Consider the following 27,592-nt stretch of genomic DNA (forward strand, 5'->3'; position numbering starts at 1 on the left):
CTGCACTTCATTTTTTTTGAAATAGAGGACAAAAATTGTCATATTTGGAGTTTAGTTTATATGCGGAAAGTCACACTGTAAGTAACATTGCAATCTTCAAGCCTCGGTGGACACATTATGTTTGTTCTTTTTTCGGTTCTATTAAAAAAATGAAGATTTATCCAAGAAATCATTTAGGCTGGAAAGTGCCTTTTCCCCTCCCCACAATGCTTTAGGGGAGGAGAAAAATGAAGGAGCAAGACCGCACCGCTCCCACCCAAGCTGGGAGGGACATCGGTGGCAGGTTCCTGAAGGAAGAGCTGCCCGTCCCCGCACCCCACCCAGGCACTGTGCTCCTGTGACATCTGTGAGCAAAGGCCTGGAAGTGGCAAAGATGGGGACTGGTTCCCATGGACGTGTCCTGCTCCCTTGGAGGATGCTTTTTTGTTGCTGAAGCACCAGTAGCTCCCTCTCCTGTAGCCAGGGCTTGGTGGAGGATGAAGGGGTTTTGGGACGTTGTTGCTGAGTGGATAGGTTGCTCTCCAGGAAGAGAACAAGAAGAAATAGGTTTTATTTGGAGGAAGGAAGACCTAAGTTAGCTATTAAGAAAGCTCCTCCACTCTAAGGGTGGAAGGAGACCTTTTCCAAGGGGATCTTGGAAAAAAACCCTCATCCACGTGACCAAGACCTGTCTTTTCCAGCAAGAACTTCCTCAACCTGAACGGGGAACTTGACAGGTCTAACACGACTCATCTCACATTTCCTACAGGCCACAGCTGCTGGTGATGGCTCTCCTGATGCACTGGTGTGTGACCTGGGGAAGGTGTCCCAGAGCCCTATTGCGGCTGAAAGGCCGAATCAAAGACCTGTCAGGAGCGGGCTAAGCTTATTTGATCCTGTCTCAGTGCAAGGAGAGGCCGAGCGCTGGCCAGGGGAGCCTCTGAGGCATGTCCCAGCCCTCCAGCTCCGAGCCCTTGGAGCAGCACTTAGCATCTCCCCTTGCGCGCGCTGACGGGGCATGAAGCTCGGGAGATCTAAGGCGAACACGCAGAAGGGGGCACGGCTGCAAGCATAAATGATCAAAGGGCAGCGGAGGCGGATGCGCATAAAGACGCTCTGATACAGCAGAAGAGATCCCCTCTGGCCCTCGCCGATGCTAATGCATATATTTACCTCCTGATTGACTTCATAATTAATTGACTACACGGGGTAGATCCTTCTTTCACCTCCCTTGCTGTAAATCAGGAATGGGTCTGCAGAAGACTGCAGAGCGACGTGGGTGTAAAACTGATCCAGGCAAGGGATGAATGAGGCCTTTTATCTTTATTTTCTCGGAAAATGTATGCGCCATAAGGAGGCTGTAAGGACATAAGTGAGGTCAAAAATGTCTATTTCAAACCCCAAACTGCAGCAGGAGACAGGCAGCATGCAAAAGTGCTTAGGCATTAGTTGAAAAGAAGAGGGGTTGTATTTTCAGCTCCGAGGTGGATATATTTTAAAAGAAAATGGTGGAAAGGTAGGGGAAATTAATACTTCCATCCCAACCAGGAACAACGAGAAGAAGCATTTGTTATGCAAATCTTTTCATTATGGCAAATCCCGAGTGCTGATAAGAGATAAGCGTTGTTCTAGCTTTATTTCAAGTAGCTCCGGCACAGACGCTACTACATGATTATATTGCTGCAAAAGAAAGAAACAAACACACACATTTTCCCTGTACATTTATTTCTGTTACTGGAACATGAATTCTGGAGCCTGCCTGAAAAGGCATTTGGTCCATTGAGGCTTGTTCATTTTACTGCTTTGTTTTCCGCTAAGGTGACATCTGCTCCTGAATGACCTTAGCATCTTTTCTCTCCGCAGCCTGGCCCGGGTGGCCGTGCCTTTTATGCGCATACATTAATGTTCGGGTGAATCGAAGCTTCATGAGGTCTGTTCTTTATTCTTTTCATTTCCACTAATCCCGTAGTCCGGGGGGAACAACGGGCGGGATCCTCGTGGCGTAAATTGCCAGACCCCACTGCAGGGATTTACATCAGATGTGGCGTGACATTGGTTATCTCCAAAACCCATTCCCCGCTTTGCCATCGCCACCATCAAATTCCTTGTCCGGTCGCTGATAATTTATTGCTTTCACGAGTGCTTTCTCCTCTCTCTACGTCTGCCTAGGAGGCAGCTGCAAAGCTTTGCTTGCATCGGTTGCTGCTTGGAGCACCCACGGCTCCAGCCTTAGCTGCCCCCATGGCCGGGCTGGACACGTCCCCACCACGCACCGGGGCACGGTGGAGGTGGCTGAGCGACTCTCCAGTGGGGAAAGAGTAACGGGTCAGGAAATATTACCCCACGAGCACAGGGGAAGGGTATGAAAGACAAATAAAACCTGCTCTTCCTGCCTATCAATAACGAATCGGTGTTGGCACATCGAGGGGGTGATGCCCGGCCCGGCACGCCGCGCGGCTGTGCAGACGCCGGTGCCGAATCTGCCCCCACGTCGCTGCTGCATTCGCGCAGGAGCTCCCGCAGAGCCCACCGAGGCTGCTCAGAGCTGCGTTTCGCTGAGACATATCTATCTGCCTGCCCGACTATTAAATTACTTTCCCGCGTGACGACAATGCTTCCAAAGTTTGCGGTTTAATTTCAGCCTCCGTCCACAGCGCTCTGAGACATTTTTTCCCCTCTCCTTTTGTTTTACTCTCTCCCCAGTCGGAGGCTCAGTCCTGTGACCTTTCCGTTCGCCCTGACGCCTTTGTGTGACACCTTTGGTTTTGCATCATCACCAAATGCAATCAGCTTTGTAGCTGATTTCTCTGACCTGGCACCCGAGTGACATGCTTGCAGCTCCTGCTACAAATTCTTCTTGCTGCCTGTAATAAGTTACTTAACCATTCCATTATTTCATCCCGGCTCCCGGTGGGTTTTAGCTGCACGAGGCGTCTTTCTGATGAAACCAGCAAAGGCTTTTAAAAAATCCAAATCAATTATATCTCATGGGCCCCGCTCAAGACTTTAAAAGAGGTTAGTTAGGCAGGATCTTCATTTTATGCGTCTGGGTGGATATTCATGCACGAGCATTATTCCTGTCTCTATGTACGGACAGCTCGCGTTGTCTCTTTGACGAAATTGTTTGTCGTTCGGAGATTCAGTGGCTCGCTCAAGGATGAAGTTTGGCTGATAGGTATGGCAAGACTCCAGTGGCTTTAGTGAACGTGATGTTGATCACTTGAACAACAGGATCAGCAATATCGCATGCACTTGATAGCCCTTTCTTCCAAACCCGGTTATAAAGTACTGGATAGCACTGTTGTGCCAGAGCGCATCTCCCATTAGTGGGGAAGAATTATGATCCAGTAGCTAAAACACCAACCTGGGCATTAGATCTGGTTTCTTCTCCCATTTCTGTCTGAAGCTAGCAATACCTCGTCCCTGGAGCCCATCCAAATCCCTTCTCATGCCAAGTGATCTTGAAATCCAACATTACCTCTTCTGGCAATCTTTGTGGTAAGAAAACAATTAGTCCCAATGAACTTTTTAAATGACATTTTTAAATAGATTTCTCAGCCTTCTCAACCAAGTCTTACTTGAACTATTTCCTAAATTAGTACCAAGATATTCATCCACAGAAAGAAAAAAAATCACCCCCCCCAACTTCTTTGAGGTCATATCGTTATGCAAAAAACCACATGTGCACAACTTCCCACCTTTTTAAAAAATCAAAACTAAATTTGACTTGTTCTAAGTACCTAATGGGAGCTGCAATTTCTTGCTAATTATATAATTACTCTAGATTGTTATGTAGCACTGGCAATTAAACCCTCGAAATACTTTTAGCTTGAAGAAAGTAATTACGTAATTCCACTGAATCTGGGCAAGTTAAGCTGCGCTGGTTGCCATTTGCGTTCCCGCATGACTTCATGTCCCCAGCCGGCTGCACAGGGATGCCGCCGGGAATTGCTGAGCTGCTGCAGACTGGCAGAGACTGTCCAGAGGGTATTTCCACGGGTGGTGGTTGCCCAGACCCAAAGACGAGTGGGCTTCATGGCATGTCGTCTTCCATCCAGCTGCAGAAGTAGCCCAAGCGTAGCCTGATTGCTATTCACAGCTACTTCCGAGCACCTGCGCCAGGGCCCCCGACATTACGTGTCTGACCAACACGGAACAAAAATACCCCAATGTCTTAGTGTAATGTCCCTTGACACCTCCTGCTTTTAATTCAGGTGACAGTTTTGTCTCTGAAGTCTCCTCAGTCCTTGCTCTCTGTGCCAAGACACTCATGAGATGCATTAGTCTTCAAGCCTACACTCTAATTTCTCCCTGCATAAGAGCAATAATAATAATTTTAAAAAAAGGAGTATATTATACGTCTGGTCCCAGATTTTACGCTGCACAAAAAACCCGCGAGTGGCTATTCTGGCTACAGAGGCCAAATACCATGAATTTTCACTGCATACATTGTAGAGAAAGAAGCTGTATACATAAGAGCCATATGACATTTTAACGTTGCATTAACTTCTTGTGATCAGTCTTGAAAACATTTGTAAGGCTCCTCATAGGGAGAAAGGGAAAGGAGACTTGGGTTAAAAATAAGCAGTAATAATACCAAGAAAACAACAAAAATAGTTAAACAACAGGCTGAATTTTCCACACAGTAAAAAGGCTGGGACTTAATGCCATTCAGTTAAGTAGAATTCATTGCTGCCTATTGATTTCAACAACAGGAATCTCCCTGCTCCCTGCCGTATTGTTCGTATGGACATCATCGTGGTGTAAAGACCAGTGTTTTTCATGGATTTTGGTTATGTCTCTCTTTATGCCGCCCATCCCGCTGGATACCCCTTGGGAAATGGCTGAAACATGAGAAAGTACCGAGAAAGGCTCTGATCCTCGGCCCCTTTTTGAGAGAGGACAGCGTGGACTTGGAGCTCCGTGCGGCTACTTCCCAGCAGCTGCTTGGCTGAATCCCGTCCTCCCCAAGCCACCGTCATGTGGATTTACCTCCTCTCTCCTCCGTGACGTTAAAACTCAGCAAGTCCATTTGCAGGCCTGGACAGCAGAGCATTTTCCTCCCATTTTAGGAGGGAAAGCTCATCCCTCCCTTGAAGCCCTGATGCGACATGCTCCCATGCGCATTGCAGTGACTAGGAGATCTGGAGCCAGGTAAGTGCAGATCTTCTTCCAAAGACCATCAAGTTGATGGAAGGATTTGGCTTGGCTCCAGGAGCCCTTGGTTAGTGCCTGGAGTCAGGACTCTGAGCTCGTTTCACTTGTGACTTAATCCAGGTTTGATAAATGCCACTGATCATTTCAGGGCTCTGTCTTGCTGGCCTGACACAAATAAAACCCTCTCTGGAGTAGACGTGGCTTCTGCTTGAGCAAAACCCAAATGGTTTAACCCTCGCTTTGCTAGAAAACACTTCCACCCAAACCCAGTTAGTGACAATCAACCTGGAAAAAAATACCTCTCTCACTGGGATCATCAGAAACGATCTGTTTTGACTTGACAGCAAAAAAAAGAAGGAAAAAATCAAACCTCTTTCATTTTCCTTGCCCCTCCAAAGCTGGGGGCAGTCCTCTGTTTAGTCATTCCTAGGCCTGAAACCAGCATGGAATGCTAAATGGATTAATTAGTACTACATCACTCTAAATTTAGACAGCTTCCTTTCAGAATTAGATTTCTTCAGGTTTATGCCATTACATTTCTTAAATGTACATTCTCAATCACATTAGCAATTATGAATACATTACATTTATTTTCTTTTTGAAATATTTTACTGTTGTACCCTAGGATAGAAGATGCACACGCGGTTCTACCCAGGCGAAATGTGAGGTCACTACTGCTCATGATTTTATTGCAAATCTCACGATTTTAAAGATATCACTGAGACCCCTCGGGAACTATCAGTATCTTCTTGTATGAGGATCCTAACTTTTATTTTTCATGCAAGTTTTTTTTTCTCCTGAAGTTGCAGAGACACTTTTGAAAAAACGGAGCACCTGCACCCTGGCAGCCCAAAAGCTGGGAGGTGAATACAAGAATTTGTTTGCCATTCAAATTAAAACTGTCTGATTAAGGTAATCACATAATTCTGGGGGACTAATCTCGTGACTTCTCAACATTGCAGGTTAACATTGCTGAAAATGGTATAAATTGGTATAACATTCGTATGAAGTATTTCATTCTTGTACTGAAAGTCACTACAAGGTCTAATGTCTTATTCAGGCTCTAGAGCAGAGCTCAGGTATTGTCTTCTGCTCCTACAGTTAGAAAAAAAAAACATTAATGATCTTGTATTACTGCAGCACAGAGGAGACCTAGCTGTCAACCTGGACTCGGCGAGGTGCTACACAAAAACAGACCTTGAAGTTCGCTCCGGTCCCAGTGACATTGCAGCTTAGTGGTGAATATTTTAGTGATGATTGCACAGGTACCTGCCCTAACTCAAAGAAAATAGCTTTGATGGGGGAAACAACGTACCTGGTGACTTAGGGATACCTTTGCCACCTCCTTGGGGTTTAGTTTTGGGAGTCGCAGTCTGCGACCTTTTTGCAGATTATAGTAGGAAAGCAGTGATTTTCTAAAGCGGGCAATCATTGTCTGCTCACAGCTTTAAGGTTGAACGCAACCAGGTTTTCAGATTGGACCTGATGTGAAACAAGACCCAGAGCACAGAAAACGAGCTCAGGGTGCTCTTGTCAGTCCAACACACTTCAGAGATCTGCTGGAGCTTGCTGGGCCAATTTCAACTTCTGAATTTTGCCCAGGAGCAACAACAGGGTGGACTAGCATGGTCTGGATATTGGGACAGATGCAGAAGCTAGAGGGTAACTTTATTTCACCTAACTTTGGCCCTTAACCAACAAGGCTATGGACAGGATTATCTCCTCCTAGACACTGCCTAGCTAACTTATAGCGAACAACTTAATGACTTTTGTTGGTGGACAGTCAGTGCCAAAAATGAATGTTGCTGTTTGAGTAAATACAACGTCCTTGGACTTCTGTAAAGCATTTAAATTAGCACCGTGTAAGAGTACAATGTCAATGAAATCTCCTTTTAATGGATGCAGTACAGGAAGATCTCACAAAGCAGTCAGCAGAGGAGAATCACTGTCAAAAGAAAGGATGTTTATTAAAATTTCACACAGATCAAAACAAGGTCTGACACTGTTCCACATTTTCATTAGTCACTGAAAAATAAATATAGAAGTGCTGCTGGTAAACTGAGCAGATATCCTACAGATTTACTGAAGAATGGTAAATCGCTATGAGGAAAGGACATCCATCCTTACTGCGGCTTAACACAAACTTAAATGCCTTAGAAGAAGGAACGTGGGACAAACCTACAAAATGGGGCACTGCTGTTGGAAAGCAGTGGCTCCAGAAAGGTGTTAGAGGTTTAGAAGATTGAACAGGGGTTGCTGTGGGACATCCAGCTGTGATAAATCGGCAGATGTGGTTGTTGGAGGTACATACAAGGGAGGTGTATCCGAGGAGAGGGAGGGCATGATTCATGGCTCATGCTGGCACTGGAGGGATGTGCCCATTTTTTAAAGGTTGCAAAACTAGAGAGGGCACAGAGAAGAACCATCGGAATGATCTGAGAGCTCCATCAGCTTTGTCTGTCAAAAAGAAAACTGAGATGACTTGATATGGGTTTACCCCCCTCATTGAAAAAATACCAGGCATTTCAGTCTCATTTCAGCCTAAAGAGAAAGATGCAGCATTGCTGGAAGCTGAAGTCAGGCAATTCGAGCAAGAAACTCGGTCCAGCCATCTTCAGAGTGAGGGTGATGAACATCAGCACAGAGCGTAAAAAGAGGCCGATCATTTCTGGGTGCTCCCCTCTGTAGCAGTTACCCACAAACACACACCATGGAGCTCAGTGCAGAAACTCAGGTTCTGCAACCTAACGGTTTCTTCTGGCAAAGCCTATGACCTTGTTTTATATATCTTTTAATGTGCTTTTAATGAGTTTCATGCCTATTTAGGGCCTGGCCAGAGCTCCCCAGGATTGACAGGGCAAAGGAGTTTAACTCCCATACCTGCTACAGTTCATATTTTAGGTTTCCTCCCTCAATCCCATTTCGAATCCCAGAATCCCCAATCTGGCAGGAAATCTCTAGCAAGTCAGACCAGTGCAAAGCAGAGAAATGGAGGACTGGCTTTTGTCTAGCAGTTCTGGGGACGGGACTCTCTCGAAGGATGCTGGATATCAGGATTTTATGCCTTCCTTTGCCTGACGTGTTTAAGCGCATATATATCAGGAAAGCTCTCAGGCCAGGATCCTGAGACTGAGTGTAGGTGTGTCATGTGCTGTCTGTGAAAGCTTTCCAGCTTTACTTGGTATTTAAATATTAATTGGAGCACAGAGAGGAAGAGGAAACATGACTCTTCAGCCTCACTTTGGAAGGAGGAGACTCAGGTTATGCCTCTAGCGCTAAGCTATATAGAGCGCAAGGGCACTGCTGAACTGTTAGCATGTTCCCTGGCATAGTTTTGGTCTAGGCCAACTAACACTGACCCAAATAATCCCCCAGCACAGCGGATAGAGTGTGAATCCGGCATCACTCCCAGTGTGTGGTATGGACCTGGCCACCCTCTTTTGGGAACGTGAGCCTAGCTGTACTCTCTGGCCTCCGAGCAAAGGCCCATTCTCTGGTCTTGACCCTGTTTAGCTTATTAGCATGGACAGAAGTGTAGGATTAATTTACAGAGCATGGTCTGGGTCACAGGTCTCTCCCAGCAGCCCGGTGAGCATATGGCAGGTTAGAGATTCATTGGAACAGCTTCAGCAGAAGCTGAAGGAGGCAGAAGCATCCCGTCCCAAAGAAGGGTCCACAGCAGCGTCCTAGCATAGGAAACGGAGGAACAGAATCACAGAATGGTTGAGGCTAGAAGGGACCACTGCAGATCAACTAGACCAGCCCTCCTGCCCAAGCAGGGTCACCTACAGCTGGTTGCCCAGGACTCTGTCCAGCCTGTTCAGGTGAGAAAGGTCTTTCTTGCCTGTTCCCTGTGCTGAGGATGCTCTGACTAGTGAATGAAGGTTGTAACAGCTCTTACTTGCTGTGCTTGAAAAGGAAGAGTTGCTTTTTTCTTCGTCCTTGAAAGCAGTCTCAAGCACCTGGAGTAAGTGCAGGGCTGTGAAGCCTAAAGGGAGAAGCTGTGTCTCCCTTTCACAGGGGTTTGATTTTACCCACCTCCTCAGGGCGTTGCATGGGCCCTAACGAATTAGGAGCTGCAGCACCTAGCGTTGTCCCCGCACTGCCCCGCGGGCAGGGTATAAACCATCGCTGGTCCCAGAAGACACGTTAAGGTGCTGAGACAGCCCTCGCTCAGGGTTTCATGGTAGTGCCACATGCCAACCCGCCTCTGCAAATTTAGTCCTTCTCCTAGAAAACGTAGTCACAAGGAAGGCCTGCGGTCAGAAATGGTTGTGGTCCTGCAGGGAAATTAGTTCAGCTGTCTACGTCCCAGCCATTATGTTTCAGATACCTGCTGTGATAAGGCTGTATATAGAAGTACGTACATGTGAGTAAATGTATATACTTACAAAAATCCAGATGAACATGTCGATACGCAAACACATCCATTGAACTCATTTTCGCCAGAAATAATGATTGAAACTTTAAAGTTGTTTCATAATAAAGGGTGAATAGGGATCCATGTCTTTTTCAAACCGTTACTAGAGTGTAAAACTTTAGGATGCAGCAACTTTGCCATGGCTTCACCAGACTCGCACCAAGCCTTGTGGCTAAGGCGATGAACCGAAGAACATCGCCTTGCCAGACTTGTGTGAAACATGTTAAAAAACACCTACAACAGTCTATTTCTTTCATCTATTTTTTTCAGTCTTGTACTCGCTGTTTTATATCTCATATTTAGGGCTAGTCTTTCTGGTCAATCTTAGTAGGGCTTGAAACCTTATTTCCCACTTGAGACTTAATTTTCTGTCTCTTTCTTATATCAGTAAGTGAATCTTTGATGTTCTCCCTGCCAGTCATTGTACCTTTCTGCAGCTTTATATTTGGCTTGATTGTACTATCTTGCGAACATGACTGTCTTGAAACAGAATAGCATTGATGCACAGACTGTCAGTCAGAAAGAAGTCAATCTTGTTCTTCTTTTAATCATGTGGGCTTTCCCCTTTCCAATTCTTGGTGACTTTCCTCCTACAGGAAATGAGTAGCATCTTTTGGCTCTGACCATTATAACATTTTACTGTGTGTGTTCCCTTTTGTTCTTAATTTCTCTTTAAAAGTGACTGCCTGCATTTCTTTTTCCATGCTAACATTAGTGGAAAAAAAAAAAGATTTTTGTTTCTTCTTCAGCAGCTTATGACAGATCATGAAAACTTTACTCATCCTACAGTTGACCATTGTAGTATGCATTTTTACTGTTTCAGGTAGTAATGAATTTTATTTATCCTCACAATGCTCCTTGCCTTTGCAAGAGAAAGAATAATGCATGATTGTCCGTGCTGTATCGATGTGGCTTTTAGGCACAGGGAATTGTTACTTACTCAAGAAAGAACCGGGGAGCCACTGCAATGCCAGCAAACATACACCGACCTCCTGGGCTCTCCTCTGGTGCTTCACCTCGACACCCCCTCACCGGCAGCTCCATCAGGCTAAACAGAAAGGCACCCTGAATGAGGACAAGCCACATTAGCCGTAATAGTTTGCATGGTTGCACGATTTTAGCAGCTCATCATCTTGCAACTGCTGGTAAGTGCACATATCAAAATGATAATCAAGGTAGAATTCTGCTTTTAATTATACCCTTTGCGACACATTGAAATCAGTAGCATCACGCAACCATGTCTGAATGCTCAAATAAGAAAACTGGGAAAATGTAAGTGAAAGGAATTTGCAAAAACTTTTTTGTTCCTAATAAGGAATTGAGGTTGGTTTTATGGAACTCTCACGGAAAACAAAACTTGATCTTGTTCTGTTTTCTTGGTTTTTTTCCCCTATTTTTTTAATCATTTTTTCCATATGACTTGCCAGTTTAACAAAAAGACCAAATGTCAAAACTACTAAAAGCTAACTTTGAAAACCGAGTAATAATTCATTGAAAATCAGCATCAAACCAATGCCTCTCCCTAGTGTTCTCAATAAACTCCTTGAAAAATTAGGTGCTTCAGTAAGAACAGTTAATTATATAGACATAATGTGGAGCAAGACATTTATAAAGTCCCCTAACAGCTGACTGAATGATCAGAGAATCACACAGCATTTGCAGTTGAACATAGAAAAAGTCTGCATTTTTGGCCATAAGTTGCTCCATTGGTGGTAATCTTATACTGGCGAATAGTAAAACTGTTGTAAAAGCAAATAAGCCCCCCTTGAAGATTAGGTGGTGGAAATGACATCGTGATTCTACAATAATAGAAATCTGCATTGATTTATCATCAGTATTCGATGAATTAACCAGTTCCTTTCTTCTATGATTTCTTAATTTTCTTACTGAGACAATTGGACATCGTCAAAAACCACCTAGTTTAATAAAAGAAAAAAAACCACACAAAATATTTTTTTCCACAAGAAATCTGGCATAGAATAAGGGACTTGTCCTTGTTGAAAAAAAGTTTTTTTGCAAGCAGAAACGGCTCTTTCTGTTCGGGGACATGTGCCCTAGGTAATAGTATCTGGGGAAATACTTATGCCCCTTTTTATGTTTGTTTGGTAAAGAATCCCACACATTGGTCTATGATTCCCACGTTAACATCAGCACAGATAAAAAAGGCGACTAGGGAATTCTGAGCAAAACTTCTGTTTTCATGAGCTCCGGGAGCTAAGAACCGTCCCTGTTTCTACAGGTTTGTGAGGAAGCTGAAAAGCTTTCACAACATCCTGCGGAGACACACACTTTATATTCAGAGCAGCTTCAGAAATGACAGCAAGATTTTCCATCGGAGATTTCCTCAATTAACCCCAAGACATGCAAATTGGCATTTTTGCTAATACTCTCCCAGGTCTCAGGCTTGTGATGAGCACGGTGCTGTCTCTCATTAGCACACCTGTAAGAGCTCTGCAAGGAGCACACGTACCTCCCAGCATTTGAATGTTTTCCAACTCCATTTCAAAACCAGCAGCTCCGCTGTCACGGGAGGGATAAGAGGGTGCCCAGACCCTCGTGCTGGACAAGAACGTGCAGACAGACAACGCTGCCGGGTTTTGGTGGGAATTGTCTCCAAAGACTTTTAGGAGCAGGACTGAGAAAAGATTTAATCATATAAAACAGAAGCTAGTTGCTCATTATGAAATTATGGCCCATGAAAAGCCCTGCTCATCCAACTCAGGAGCCAGCTACTCTTCAAAACACCTCAGCAACCAACACACTTTAGCTTTTGGAAGAAGCAGAGCTCGTCAGGCAATAGTTTGAATTTAATCCCGTACAAACTGGCAGCATTGCTGTAAAACAGGTCTGCACTTCCCTGACTTTGTATTTTTACCTTCCAGCCTTTGCTTCTCTGTGGCTGGCAGCTACTTATTGTAGCCATGCGGTGAACCTAATCGGGGTACTGATCTGTGCTAAAACTAACAGTTTTGGAGGGCCAGGTTTATTTTAATCCAGATCAGTTCTGTGGTCTGGCTCAACCTGTGTCCACCCAAATGTGTGATGGTGTGAAGAGAGGAGCGATGCCTGCCTGGGAAAGAAGAGACGATGGGGCATGACGGAGACGGCATGTGCAGGTGCAGCCGTAGGGATATCACGGGAGAAGGCAGGCACCTCAAAACTGGGTGGTCAGAGGCAGGTGGGAGGGGAGTCCTGTGCCTGTTCCAGCTGCTGCATATTTTAAGAGTCATAAAATAAAGTGCATAAAGCACATTAGAAGCAGGAACTCTCCCTCTCAGGGGATTGTCCTTTTCTCACCACAATGCCATACTCAAGGCTCCCATCCATGGATTTGCTCTCTTGACCTTTAGCTTGTCCTTCCTGGCTGTACAGTGGCCCAGGTTCAGCTTAAGGGTGAAGAATGGCTCTGTCCAGAACAGTAAGAAGGGTCGTGCAAAATAGGAGCAAATATGCCCTGAACTTTGCTACCTTTTGACACATCTCTCAGGAAAGAAAGCAGTAAGCGTGTGGCAATGCAAGACTGAGGCAGGGCAACAGCTGCTGGAAGGAGAAAGAGAAAGAAATAGCTTCATGGATAAAACTTTCAGGGACTGCTGAAGCTTCCAGGCCAATGATTCCAGTGCTGCAGGGGAGAGGAAAATCTCAAAGTGGGAGGACTTGTGATGGTTAAGGGAGAATTTGTCTCACAGATCGGACTTCACAGCCAACTTGTAGCTAGGTGTGCACAGCCATGAACCCAGACTGTCCAAGGGTGTGGGCAATGTTGCAGTTCTGAGGCACAGACATAACGGTCATCTACAGTAAATTGGGAAGAAATTGCTAAAGAAAAAGGCACTGAGAGGTGCAGAAGAGCATAGAGAAGAACATACCATTTGGGAAGATGTGTTTTTTAGAGATGAAGAGATGAGTGGATTGATTCAGCTGCCTAAGCATGGGCATGTGGAGCAATTGCAGGTACTGTGGGAGCTCCAGGTGCCACTCCAGGAGGGTGATGCCTCCTCTGAGTCCAATGTCACAGCTGCCAGCCACACACAGATGACCTGGATAACCTAAGGCATCTCAGGTGGTACTAGTTGTCCGGAAACTGAATCCTGCCCAAGAATTCTGTATCCTGGAGTGAAGGGTAAGGCTGAAGATGAGAAAGCTAAAGTAGGAAGGTGGTAAAGATCTCTTTGAGCAAGTCAGATCCTACTTCAGTGGGCACATAAAACAGGCAGTTGGGCCGTATGTTGGTGTGCTTCTCATGTCAATACAACCAGTATAAAAGATAAGATAGATGAACTGGATTGTCTGCTTTTGAGTGCAGATATATTTACGTAATAGGCATCACAGAAACTTAGTGGGGAGAAGATAATCAGGACACTATCAGACCGAACTATAAATTATATAGGAGGGGCAGAGTAATTTGCATTGCTGGAGGAGTAGTGCCATGTGTTAAAGAAAACTTAAGAGTCACATCAGATAAGTAAGTTAACTGTATCAACAAGTAACACTGATGCCAACAGACTGAAATTCCACTCCCAAAAGGAGGACTATAATAGAGCAATGCTCTCCACCACTTGGCCAGGGTAGTGACAGTGACTGAGATGTGCTAAGGGAGACCAGAGATGCTGAGAGGTTACAAGACACAATAAAACAGGGAGAGGTCAGTTATTCCCATGTACGCTGGATAACTATAATGGGAAATTTTGATGCTGAGAGTAAATTTTTAGATATCTGTAAACGACTACTTTGTGGAGACAAGCAGTCAGGGAAGAAGGAACTCCTGATACAGCCCAGAGCAGGATCACTGCGGTATGAGCAAAGAACCGCTCCGTATGAGAAGCCATAATGTACTGAGATTCAGTGGTGTCATAGGAACAAGAAAGCCAAAAAAATCACCGGTGCAGTCTTTACTTTAAAAAGGAGACCTACAAAAAAATGAGGCAACTTGTTAAAAGGAAATTATTAAGAGTCACCAAATGGGTGAAATGTTTGCAAGCAGCACAGACACTGTTTAAAGACACCATGCTAGAGGCTCAGAGAAAATACAAAGTGTATACCAGAAAAGATTTTAAAAAGATCAGGAGAACGCTACTGTAATTAAAGATCAGAGCAAAGGAGGCTATTACAAGTAAGAAGACTTCATGTTCAAACAAGGAAAAAATAGAGAACATACATTCTATTAAAAAGGTAGACTAAAAAGATGTTAAGAATAACTTTCTAAGAGCAAGAAGAGATTATCAATCCTTTTCCAAACATGATTGAACTAAGAAGCCTGCCAGACAGTATGAATGGCCAACAGAGGATCAAGGAAGAAAATGAATAATATCAGATCTGCAGGCCACAGGGAATGCATCGAAGAACTCTAAAGGAACTCGAATGCGAAATTATCAGACTGGCGACCGTGGTGCTGGACTTCTCACTTACTGTGGCCTTTAAATGTGAGGAATGGAAATGTGACACCATTTTTCTAAAGTAATTTTGATGCCTGTACAGAGAAAATTGCTAGCATTTGTAACTGAGAAGAGAAACAGTAAGTGCATGAAGTTATTATATAATGGGAAAAAGTCCATATAGCTTTTGCAAACAGAAGTCTTCCCTGACAAAACTGCTCTTTGACAGCATCAGCTAGTATGTTAATGTGAATGGTGTTGTGTATGTGGCCTTTCAAAGGCTTTTCAAAGGCCCTTACCAAATGCTGCTAGAGGAAGTAAGCTGCCATGGGCATAAGAGGGTAAAAGAGGTATGAGGTTGTTTCACTGATTAAAGGACAAGCAACAAAGTGTTCCACAAGAAAGGGAGATCATTAATAGTGTCCTAGTGCTGGGATGTGGACCGTTGAGCATATTTGTAAAAGATCTGGAAAAAGGAGAGAACAATAAGATGGCAGAATTTGCTGATGAAATTGCATTATTCAATTATCAAAAACCAGTTGCAGAAATCTCTTACAGCACTGAGATGCTGGGTGATAAAAGGGCAGCTGAGATTCCGCGTCTGTCATGGCAAATTAAAGCACATGGGGAAAAGGAACTCTCTCTGACAAGCTGAATGAGATATTACCATAGGATATGTGATCTTAGAGCTACGGCAGATATGAAAACAAGAGAAATCCCATTGCCCAGTAGTAAATGAAAGGATAAAAACTCTTTTGCCCTCCAAGTGACAAGCTGAATATTGGGAATTGTTAGGAAGCGAAAGAGAACAAAACAGAAAACATCATTTGTAACATCCAAGACCACATTTGGGGTAGTGCATGCTGTTTTGGGGCTCTGCAATACAAGAAGGACACTGACAAATGGGAGTGAGTCCAGTGGAGACCATCAGTATGTCTAGGGAGGTGGAGCATGTAACACACAAAGACAGGTTGAGAGAACGGGGTTAATTCAACCTAAAGAACAAAAGGCTAAATGGAGATTTTATTGTCACCTTTAACTATCTAAAGGGAAGGTATAGAGAAGATGGAGCCAGACTCTTCTTGGAGGAGCACGAAGGACAAGAAGCAAACGTACACAAGCTGCAACAAGGGAGATTCTGTTTAGATATAAGGAAAAAATCTTCACTGTGATGGAGGTCAAACACTGGGACAGTGACCTGGAGAGGCAGTGAAGTCACCATCCCTTGATATAGTCCAAACTCAAATGAGCAAGGCCCTGAGCAATCTGGGCTCAGTTGGCCCTACTTTGGGTGTGGGGTTTGAGCTGAGTCCTCCAAAGGTCCTTTCCTCCCCAAACCATTCCATGATTCTAGGATTGTGTTGCAGAACTCTCAAACTCTTCTACAAGTGTTTGCTAGTGGCCTTGACAGAAATGGGAGACTGGCCTGAGAGGAGTCTGTGCTGTCCTGCTGAAGCTGGACCTATGGTCTAGTGGGCCTGGGGGGAGGCGGCAAAAGAGGACCCAGACACAAAAATATTTTTGCAAGGCTTGGCCCAGCCTAGAGTTTTCTATATGCTGGAATAAAGAGAAAACAGTGAGTTGAACCCTTTCTCTGGCCTCAAACACTGCTTGCCAGTGTGTTGGCACATTTCTTTCACAGACTCACAGAGTAGCTGGGCTTGGAAGACACCTCTGGAGATCATCTGGTCCAACCCCCCTGCTTGAAGCAGGGTCAGCTGCAGCAGGTTGCTCAGGACTGTGTCTAGTTAGGTTTTGAATATCTCTGAGGATGGAGACTCCACAATCTCTCTGTCTGAGATCTCCTTTCCTGGTGATAATTTTCCATAGGTAAAGTCAAGATTAGTAAAAGTGTTCAGGATGGAAACTCTCTGTTGATTAAAAGAAAAGCTGCAGTCAGGGCCTCCGAGCCTTGCAGCTCTGAAACTTTCTCCCCTTCTCTGTCTGCCTTTTTCACTGGCAGAGCACTCTGCAATGCCTGTATTTTCATACGGGGTTGTGAAGGGCAGACGGAGGAGGAGGAGGAGAGATTGTGGTTTTTGTACTGGTTATTATTCTATCTAGTGGCAAGCTATATTTTACTTTGGGGAAAGATGACTATTACTTCTGTGACATCCGAGTTAGATCCTGGAATTGGAAAAATGCATTTCCCATTGACTTCTTTGGGAGCAGCTTGCACATTTCTGAAAGCAGATGGTATGATGTATATTAAATTATCACTTATGTCGGGGGGCTTATTTTAAGGATGGAAGTGTCATCTCTTGGTATTTGTGCCAGAATTGCTCATCCCCAAACCAGGATTTTCATATTCTTCCAGATATCCTGGAAGATATCTGACAGTAGATGCCCTTCCCAAAGACAGGTAAAAATTTTATCATCTTGTTTTTGTTTTGTATCTGTTAGTGAGAAAGGAAAGCAGCTTTCTAAATCTTCTTTATAAATAATGACCTGAATTGGCATTAGTTGAACCAAAGGCAAATATCCCACAGACCTCACCGTAAATCTCCACCTGGGTGAAGGTTCACATTGACAAACAGTGACACCATGAATAAGTAGTGCAAAGATGACTAGTAAAGACCAAGAAGTCTAACGCAAATGCTGAGTCATCAACAATATTTATAACCTCCCACACTAAGAATAGAAGATACCAAGGGACTGCAATTACTGAGATATGACAAATGTTGAATTTTTAACGACTCCAGCTGTAGGACACTTCTACGTCCAAGAACATCGCTGCTGAGAATCATAACCTTGGTTTAATCCATGCACACTGGTTGTAAGTTATGCTCTGTCCAGTTTGTCCATAAAAAAGTATTAATGTTGACTATCTAAAGAGTTACGTCCAGCTTTTCAATTACCTGTATCCCATCTTTCATCTTGCTCAACCTCTCCTCTCCATGACCTGGGCTCTTAACTGCTCTTCTGGCTCCTTTGCAATCCTCTTACGCTCATTTTGATACCTTTACTATTATCCAGACAAACTCATCTGGTGAATGAACCAAGTGACTATCATCTCTACTTTAATCCTCTGCACACCATTGTTTCTAAAATAGTCTAGTAATTTTACCCCACCAACATGAAAAGCTATACTCAAAAAATAGCACCTAAACTGGGCCCATTACAGCTTTGATATATCTGCCTCTCTGGAACATAAGTTCCTGGGGATAGGATAGGTGACTCATTCCCACTGATTCCCTAGGATTTAAATATCTAGATATCCAATAGAATTTAAACACCCAAGTATCTCTGAAGATCTGGACTTGTGCCTTCCTGTGTATATGGAACAGCACTAACAGTTTTCTACAAATAATGCAACAAAAAGTCAGTGCACTTCGGGTATGACAAAGAATGCAATTTAATAGCTGGTCAGGTATGTTTTACATATGTTATTAATTTTTTCCTTCCAAATAAAATAAATATTACCTGGCATTTAATCTCCCTCATGAATCCTGCTGTTGTCAGAAAATGTCTTGATATTTTTGTTTAAAACACATTTTGGGTGTCTATAATCCATTTTATTATGATTTCTCCCACAAAACTGTCTCAAATACACAAGCTTTCCATTTACATCAGCACCTGAGCGCATTTTGCCAGGCAATGACAGACCGTGCTGCATATCTATTCCCAGAAGAGTTTCCTGTGTTGCAATTCAATAGTCACCGCTATTGCTGGATGCCGTAGCAAAATAAGATATCCGTGGTCAAAGCCACAAGCATTTCTCATCACCTTTAAGGGAATTCCAGTTTCATTCTCCTTGCACCCACTTCTATGCATGGAAATGAGAAAATAGCCGCGTTTCATAAAGAGCAGCTCCGACTAGGCTAATTGCCTGCTTTGCAGGAGCTGGGGTTGGCAGGTGCAGTTGGAGCAGGGCTCCACAAGAGGGCTCAGGGAAATAGCCTGCGGGCCCGGAGCGGCCCGGCCGGGAGGACATCGTGCGGGGCAGGGCAGCCCAGCCCCGCGGGGACACCGCGGGGACACCGCGGCTCCTCCATCACATCCCCCCCGCTCCTCCAAACAGCTCAGCCAGCGAAAACAAATAAACAGGCGGGCCAAACAACGTCGGCTTTTATTGCCGTGCATAGGCTTCTCCATGTATTTTTAATCTTTTGCCCGGGTATTTCCTGCAAACTTGATTAATAACGGCGAATGTTGCTGTATGGTAATATACGATAGCACTTAATGCTTATGAAGCTCCCTTTCAGTTTTATAGTATCGGCGCAGCAGGCTGCACCGAGCACCACATGAGCACATTTATAAAAAGCTTATTACAGCATACAGTACGAGCGCTGTTTTTTTAGCCCCGTATGGAAAACCAGTGCTATTAAATGTGATTATTTCCTTTAGTAGGGCAGTGTAAACAACTCTGTCATTTGTTTTTATAAAGTCATCACTGCCATTGCATACAAACTAGCACTGATTGACAAAGCCAAGGAATTTACTAGACGCTGTGCAATGCATTTAAAAAACACTGGCAGACCATGTTTACGTTGCAGAGGCCTCTAAGCCTTTCTGAGTAACTGCATCTTATGAATGTGATCAATGCAGCAGCTATAACCTTCCACTGGCAGAATTTTCCACAGAAAAACTTAATTGATTCCATTAGCCCTTTTTTATTGTGTGGCTTTGCCTTCAGATGAAAACAGAATCACAAAGCAAGCCGCAATATTCTGACCAAGTGCACATCTATGCCTGTAAGCAAAATGAGCTGCCAAAAATACACTTTAGGTGACATACAATACTTTTTCTACTTTTCAAACTATTTTAGGTCAGCCTGTTGGGAATAAATACCCTTGCTTTATTGGTTAGAGAAGCGATGTTTTTACAGATTTTGAGGATATTCTATGTTATCTGCACAATTTAAGTAAGCCTTCCTTATTACAAAAGATTATAAAGGAAATCCAGTTATACACCATTTCTTTGTATTTGCAAGATTGATCAAATCAGTACCTCTAGCAAAGCAGTGTGCTGCACAGTTTCCTTAGTGTAACGTTACCCCTGAAGCATAGGGACAGCTTTTTTTTTTCATTATTGATACTTTAAATAGAAGTCCTTAATACACTTTAGCCACATATATGGATTTAAGTGAAAGGACGTGATAGAAAGAACTTACAAAAAGAAGTATTTTAGCAAATGTATTTAGGCTTCAGGAAGGAAAAAGGTCTGAGTAGATAAAGAACAGAAAGATCTGGGGGAATATGAGGTCAGTAAGGGAAAATCCGGAGAAAGGAATGTACCGTACCAGTTGTGATGGGGAACATGAAGAACATTGTGCTAAATAAGTCAATTTGTCTTGAAATGGCTAATCAATGAGACAATAGCGTGTAATGTGAGCAAAATTTTTATGGGTTTGAAATCTGCTTAAAATTTCTGCAGTTTGAAATAAAGGAGAAAACTTACCTCAACAAAAAGTTAAGGTATCCACTCTAGGGCTACTCACCAAAGCACCTTCTGCTGTGACATGAATGAGACAAACCTATTTGCTCCACCCTCCAATTTTGAGATGGGAAGAATTACCTTCCAGAGGTACTCATCCTCCTTTGCTACAGAAAAATATCTAGATGACCAGCTTACATTGGATGTCTCTCTTCTAGATAGCTAAAGTTAGGTGATACCAGTCCCACCCAAAACTATTTTTCTCTGCCTTCACCTGCCGGGATTTGTTGCTCTTCATAAAGTTCATCTTCAAAGCAAGAGTTCAGGGCGACAAACACACACAAATCCTGAAGTGAACGACACAGAGGATATTTATTGAGCAATCTGCTACGAAAGCTACAGTTTTGCGAGAGAAGGGCTGTGTCATGATGGTTTTGAAGGAGTGGTGAGATCTGTGTTGAAATTTCAGATTTTGAGTAAAGAAGGACGATAATGGCAATCCGATGTGTACAGCACAGGCCACTGAACGCACCCCAGTAATTCATGCACTTAGCACAGAACTTGGAAACACACCTATAGAATATTTTTCACCACAGCAGGAAATCTTGATTTAAAAGCTCCCAGGCTGAGCCTCAGCTGCTCTAACATCTCTAAGTCCATGAAATTTATGGAGCTGTGAGAAGCCACACCATTGAAGGAGATATCTGCAAACTGCTAGCTGCTAAATCTTGGGCAATGAGCTACCTGGCTGCAAAGTGTTAATTCAGTTCTAGCAGGTGTTTGCATCTCTGCTGGAAATAAACTTAGTGGTGATAGACAACCCGGGGAATAGCTGTTTAACAACTGACACATCGAGGCCTTTGGCTTTTTTGTCTGGGTAGGATTTGGCTCAAGATTCAGAGACATTTTAGGTGTCCACATGTAAGTGTTTACACATGCATATGCACTGGGCATCTGATCTCCAAAGACTGGCAAAGGTTTTCTGTTCAGTAGACCCTGGAAACTGGAGTGAATGAGCTCACGCTGACACAGGCAGTCCCTTGGTCAGCTGAATTGCTCTGTTGATGGCAGGACTTGATTCAGCTGCCCCCATACAGGTGCTGCCTGCTCTTTGAAATGCTCTGCAGCATCCAAGACACCCACATGGAACTTGCAGATATGACACAGGCCATTTGTGAGGCCACTGCCTGTCTGGAGGAGCACCTAGAGACCAGGCGATACACCCCAGGGCACTGCAAAAGCTACCAGGCACTTACATCCAAGTCCTGCATGAACCAGCTCTCCAGGGACTATCGTGAGAGCTCAAAGTCTGATTCACAAGGAGACAGTGATGTGCAGACACTGAAATACAGGTGTCTGCACAACCTTTGCTTGTGCCAACAGATGGGGACCAGGTAAAGAGACAGCCTGAAGCTCCAGCTAGGGAAAGAGAGAAGTAGGGCTTATAGCAAACCTGACAATAAGCAAACTTGCACATAGATTGGTTGTTGCATTAGCTCTTTTTTTCTGTAATTGCTGCAGCACAGTGGATAAACAAAGAATGTGCGTAAAGAGGCTGCTTGCATGCCTGCATTTTCATGTCTCCCTGGCATGTACGGTAGATTCTGCTCTGTTAAATTGCCCACTGTTTTTGATATCCCTCTGTAAATCCCAAGTCACTGCATTATTCTGAGGTACAGTGCTGATGGCTCTTCTACGTCAGTTCCATTTTTAGTATAATTTATGTAGCTTAATCTGTATCTAAATGCTCATCTAGATCCCAAATGGAAGGCAGATGAATGACTGATTAATCTTTCCTCCTCTCTCTAGAAACTGCTTCATGTAGATTGCTTTACTGTACTATCTTCTTCGCTCTTTTTCTGGGGTAATAGATGCAGTTCAGGCCTGTTGGTTCCAACAAGAACTGTGGCACTGAAAAGTCTCCAGTTCCCTTGACTGGAAAACCTGTTTAGCACCTTTTAATGTCATTTTGTTAAAACTCGGGAAACAGTGGGTTTGATCTGAAGAAAAGGTGCTTTCTCAGAGATGTCTTGTTACCTGACCAGTCACAAAATGTAACTGCAGTGAGGCAATCATCATGGAGCTGGTGTTGTTATAGTTTATGTCATGTAGGGATTGGTTCTAGGCTCTATTATTTGACATTTTTATCAATTATGGGGAAGAACATGGAAAATGATTCCCAACCGCTAGCAGCTCACCCAAAAACTGTTGGGAGTGGTAGTAACAAAGATGGAGCATTGGTGCACGTCTATACCAGTGATTTAAACAGTGCCATGGACTACGCGTGGGACATAATCTTCTATATATTTACCATAATCTAAATATTTGCCATAGCTGAGTAGCACTCTTCCACATGATTCCTGTAGTCTGGGAGGTGGCACAGGCCAGGGACAGTTCCCCACAGGCAGACTGGATATGGCCACACTGTTTGGAGACAGAGGGACTCTAATAGCATTGCTGTGGCCAGGCTGCACCAGCCAGGCTGAGGTCCCAAGAACAGGCCCCAGCACTATTCAGTTGACTGATAGAGATGCACCAGAGTGTGCTCTGAATGAGTTAGTAACGTGGGTGCAAAAGATACGGTCAAGTCTGAGCATAATTATAGGGATAAAGGACATGCATCACTCTTCAGGATGAGGGATGCACATTGGCATACATCCTGCAAAGCTCTTGGGAGTCGCAGTAGCGTACCTCCAAGGCAGGAAGGTCTAATGTGGCCCTTGGACATGCGAATGCAATCCCAAGCGGGGATCAGGAAACTACATTACGTCTGTACTCAGTTTGGTTTAAACAGTACTGCGATAGTGTATTCATTATCCACATCTTTATCAGATAGACTGGGCAGAAAAAAAAAAGGAAAAAAGTCAGCTGAAAAAAATGAAGAAGGTTCAGAAAAGGGCAATGAGAATACCTATAGGATGAGAAAACGTTTCATTCTGATGAACTCCAAGAGTCCTGTTTATCTTGGCAAAGAGGGGTGACCAAAGTCCACAGCCATAACTGTGGGTAATAAAAACTGGGTAATAGAAGTTTCTTCATTCTATGAAGCTAAACTAAGATTTAATGGGTGGGAGCTGAAGCTAAACTAAAAATAAGGTACATATTTTTAACAATAATTAAGCACAGTAATCTACTAAAGCCTGTAGAGGATTTTCTCTCACTGTATGTTTTAAAATTAAAAAAGGATCCTTCTTCCAGGATATGCATACTGCAGCACAAAATCTAAATTGTTCCTCTTGGCTTTATAAAAAATGTATTATCAAGGAGATGGTTACATAGAGCTTAACTGGTTCCAAGTCACAGCAAATTCTGCTACACTGGAAAAATACATCTATCCTAAAACACAAAGGCCAGCAAATTTGACTGCAAAGGAAAGGCTTATATACATATCAAGTTCTGGAAAAAACTGTGCATATTTTGAGCAAGTTATTATACCAGGATGACTGGGAATCTTTGTAGGAACCCTGGCTGAAAGGACACAGGTAAGCCCATGTCCCTTTTCTTCCCTCTCTCCCCCATACACTTATCTTTTTGCTTCTTCATACTGGTTTCCTAAATACTCGGAATACTGTGATTAGTACAGGCAAATCCAAGAATTGTATAGGTATCTTGGTCTAGGCTGATATACAATACTTTTGAACTCAATGTATATGTTAGTACATATAAAGTCTATATTTAAGTGGGAAGCATAATATATTACAAAAAAAAACCCCAGGTTCTGCTGCTTGCTTGGATTGGTAAATCTGTATCAAGAAAACTTTTAAAGTTAGAGTGTGATTTTTAGACTCTCTAAATGAGATCTTAACCTGTGCAATGAGAGAAAGGGCTAGTCCATATTTTCCTCAATTTTAAGTGGGATTTATCTAATTAAAAAAGTATTCTGTTTCCACAGAGCCAAAAAGCACTAAGCAGTTCTGAAAATAAGCTGTTTTTATTTCTTAAGTGGCATCATGGCTTATTATTATTTAATATTTAGGATCCAGTTACGAAGCAGGAACACACTGTGTAAAGTGCCACACAAACACAGAATGAAAGACCGTTTCCTGCCTGTAATAGCTGTAATCTAAGTACAGCATCAGCCCCACTATCTGTCACTTCCCTAACCACTGTTTTGGAGTCCCCCCGCCAATCTTTTAATCCCCTGCTCTGCCATTGTCAGCCTCACAGATGAAGCAGCTAAGCAATTTTTCCCGTAAGAATTAATATAACAGAAAGGACACTTCTGCAGATATTTAAGAGATGTACATAATTTAAATACATAGGGACAGCAGATATGGCACGGAGGATGCACAGGCAGGAGCAGGATCACCGGGGTCATTGACTGGAGGAGATGCCGGCTTTTCACCAGCTGGCATTTCAGAGCAGATCAGGGCTCCAGAAGATCTCAGCCACTTCATCTGCGAGGCTGAACATCCAAACATTACTCTGCTTTTCTGTCATTCACCTCTGATTGACCTTGATTCAGAGGAGGAAGAGGACAATGAAAATGTAACCGTTCAGAAAGAGGCAGCAGGAATGCTCACAGTAAAAGATTTACATGGCGCATTCAGTCTCGCAGGCAAATACATTAATCCTTACAGGAAAATCTGCATTGCTATCCATCATAATGTTCGCTGTTGCATTTTTCAGAAACATGTTCTTGGCAGATAGTGCAGTACAGATACATATGGTGAAACAGAAGAAATGGAGGCAAGCAGAGAAACATATTTTAACTACTGGTTAGTATAAAACCAGTGGCTGTCATCGCCTTTAATCGCTTCTTAACGCAAAGTAAATGACAGTTAGAAAACGTCAGTGTGGATAACACTACAAATGCAAGGAAACAGCTGATTAGGTGAACATCTTTTAAACAAAATTCACACTGTGCTGTTGAGCATTTCTGATTGTTAGTAACTTTTACTGTCAAAAGGTCACAGGGTTATTTATCATGCATGCCTCCATATTCCCTCATTCTTTATTTAATGGATTTTCTTCAGGTTCTGGCAGATTTTTTTGGAAGTCACTTGAGGCTCTCTCTAGCCCTGTTTCTCAATAATTCAAATTGTATCAAAAATTTAACAAAACATGAAAAATGGACTGCAATGCTGGAACTACTTGCATTCAAAGAGCATGTTGTTCACCTTTCAAACACAGGAATCTGAAGACTGATATGGGACGGCTTGCCTCACACTGGGCTCCCATTTGAATTTTTAATGTTAAGGGAAGCCTGACTCCTAAAACACGAATTTCCTGCTTCTCCAGATTCTTTCAGAAGCACCTGGGAATTCTCAATATTGCCGTAAATATCCAACTCCATTATAAATATGAATAAATTCTAAACCACATCATATCCTTGTAAAATCCAGCTCGATTATGAGCTGAATGGAACCGCATTCCTTTGTCACGGGCCATTTTTTGAGAAAATTATCTGGCCTTCCTACCATAGACTAGGCATTAGTCTGTCATTTTATTATGTTCTCTCTTATTCAGCCAACAATCCAACTTTTTCAAAACCCTCCAGATGAATTTTGCTTTGAATTATTCTCATTTTCTTTCTATAACCTCTTTGCTCCTTTTCACTTGCGCATTATCTCTTCCTGCACTCTGAAACTCACAGTGTAAGACCCCCAACTAGTTCACAAGCCTTCTTTGCAGTCTGAGGTTTTTATACATTTTTCCCTTCTGTCTGTTGACCATGACTCTATGCAGAGAGTGAAATTCAATTGTTTGAATAACACAGACACTGTAGCAATGGTGTCTTAAGTCTTCTGCGTTAGAAACCTGTACTGGTGTTGCCCTACCTTCAATATGCATTGTGTGCATTACCCCCCAAAACGTAGTGGGTATTTTCCATAAATAGTTATACTGTTTGCTTGCTGTTTCTATATTTTTATTGCAAACATATGTGCAGACAATGATCTCCTGAGTAGTATGTTGCTTAGAGCATCTTCTTTGTATAAAGAACACTGTGCAAGACGAGCATGATACAGTAGGTTAGCTAAACATAACCTAGCGGAGTGCTGCGCACACCAGCAAATAAAACACTCTGGAAAAGAAAGAGATCATGGTACTATAAATCGTACTGCAGCATGAGGAGCTTGTGCAACACGCTTTGCTGAGCCTGCTTGCACAACCGCACAAACCGGGGGCACGGACAAAAGGCCAGAGCGGATGCGATATGCGTGTATACCCCAAGAGGGGCAGGCATGGAAAAATTCCTCCCGAGGCAGTGGCCGGGCAAAAAACAGATGGGGCATAAGGGTGCAGGGGGACTTTGGAGCAACGAGTCCAGCGCCCAGGCACGGAGACCCGAGAGAGCTGGGCCAGTGCCGAGGTGAAGCAGCCAGAGCCAAAGGCAGGGCTGCTCGCGGGTCGCGATACGCATAACGTGGCAGATGAAGCCTGAGCAAGCGACGGCGGCGGCACCTGGGGGCCGGTTGCCGCCCCCTCACGGGAGGGGCCGGTCCCGTCCGGTTCCCGCCGGCTGGCGCGGGGGCAGGTGACGGTTGGGCGCGGACCCCACGCGGCGCGCGCTGCCCCGCCGCCGCCGCGCGCGCGCCCTTCCCCCCCCCCCGCCATCGCCGCCGCCACTCGGCCCGACAGCCAGCGCGCGCCGGGCCGCTCCCCCCTCCCCCCCCCCGTCGCCGCCGCCGCCGCCGCCGCCCGACTCGGGGGCGATGCCCACAGCGGCGCGGCGCCTCCTCCGCACGCTCGTCAGCTCCACCTTCAGGATGGGCGACTCGGCCTCCAGGCTGCCTCGGAGAGAAGAAGCGCTCCCCGGCAGGAGCCAGAGGATCCAGGTGGCAGGTAGGGGCGACCCCTGCCGCTCCCCCCTCCCGGCTCGCTCCCGAGGCGGCGGGGGGAGGGGAGCCGGCGAGGCCCTCGCGCTCGACACAGGCACCGCCCGCACCGCGCAGGCGCGGCTCCCTCGGCGCGGCCTCCGCGCATGCGTGCGGCCCTCCCTCCGCTGCGGGAGGCGTCTGCACGGCTCGGCTGTGGCGGTGCGCAGGGCGCATGCGCGCAGGGGGAGCGGCGCATGCGCGGTGGGGTCTGGCCCTTGCTGGGTGGGGAGCGGCGCCGTGGGGCGGAGGCTGCAGTGGAGGGTCGGAGCTAGGATGGTTCCTGGTTCCGCGCATACCGTTTTGTCTCCACCTTACATTCCTTTTATGCATCCTGTAGGATGCCTTGGGAACACATTTATTCCCTTAGTTATCTGCACGATACCATTTCCTATGCAGTCCTGTAATAAGAATAGCAGTTGACTGGTTCCTGGACCTGCCAGCAAGCACATTCCAGTTCCCTTGGC

General features: G+C 44.5%; 1 protein-coding gene and 1 long non-coding RNA gene across 4 annotated transcripts in view; one reads left to right on the forward strand and one right to left on the reverse strand.

Annotated features, from left to right (window-relative positions):
• Positions 1–1,698: 1,698 nt before the first annotated feature.
• LOC112984264 (uncharacterized) lies at positions 1,699–27,140 on the reverse strand. 2 transcript variants are annotated; one of them, XR_010388146.1, is made up of 3 exons: positions 27,011–27,071; positions 10,497–10,604; positions 1,699–4,290 (listed from the first exon to the last, which is right to left on the reverse strand). It is a non-coding gene; the product is annotated as an uncharacterized LOC112984264 (long non-coding RNA). The 2 variants fall into 2 exon arrangements; XR_003259433.2 differs by lacking the exons at positions 1,699–4,290; positions 10,497–10,604 and adding an exon at positions 20,661–24,762 and having other exon boundaries at positions 27,011–27,140.
• Positions 26,869–27,592, forward strand: part of MSRA (methionine sulfoxide reductase A) — a 276,740-nt gene continuing 276,016 nt past the window's right edge. The window contains exon 1 of one of the 2 annotated variants that reach the window (XM_026102001.2): positions 26,869–27,093. In XM_026102001.2, coding sequence (XP_025957786.2) covers positions 26,964–27,093 — 130 coding nt within the window. In that variant the 5' untranslated portion in view covers positions 26,869–26,963. The remainder of the gene's footprint in view (positions 27,094–27,592) is intronic. The other variant, XM_064508280.1, reaches the window with a different exon arrangement.

This window comes from Dromaius novaehollandiae, chromosome 3 (genome assembly GCF_036370855.1).
Source record: "Dromaius novaehollandiae isolate bDroNov1 chromosome 3, bDroNov1.hap1, whole genome shotgun sequence".
NCBI lineage: Eukaryota > Metazoa > Chordata > Aves > Casuariiformes > Dromaiidae > Dromaius > Dromaius novaehollandiae.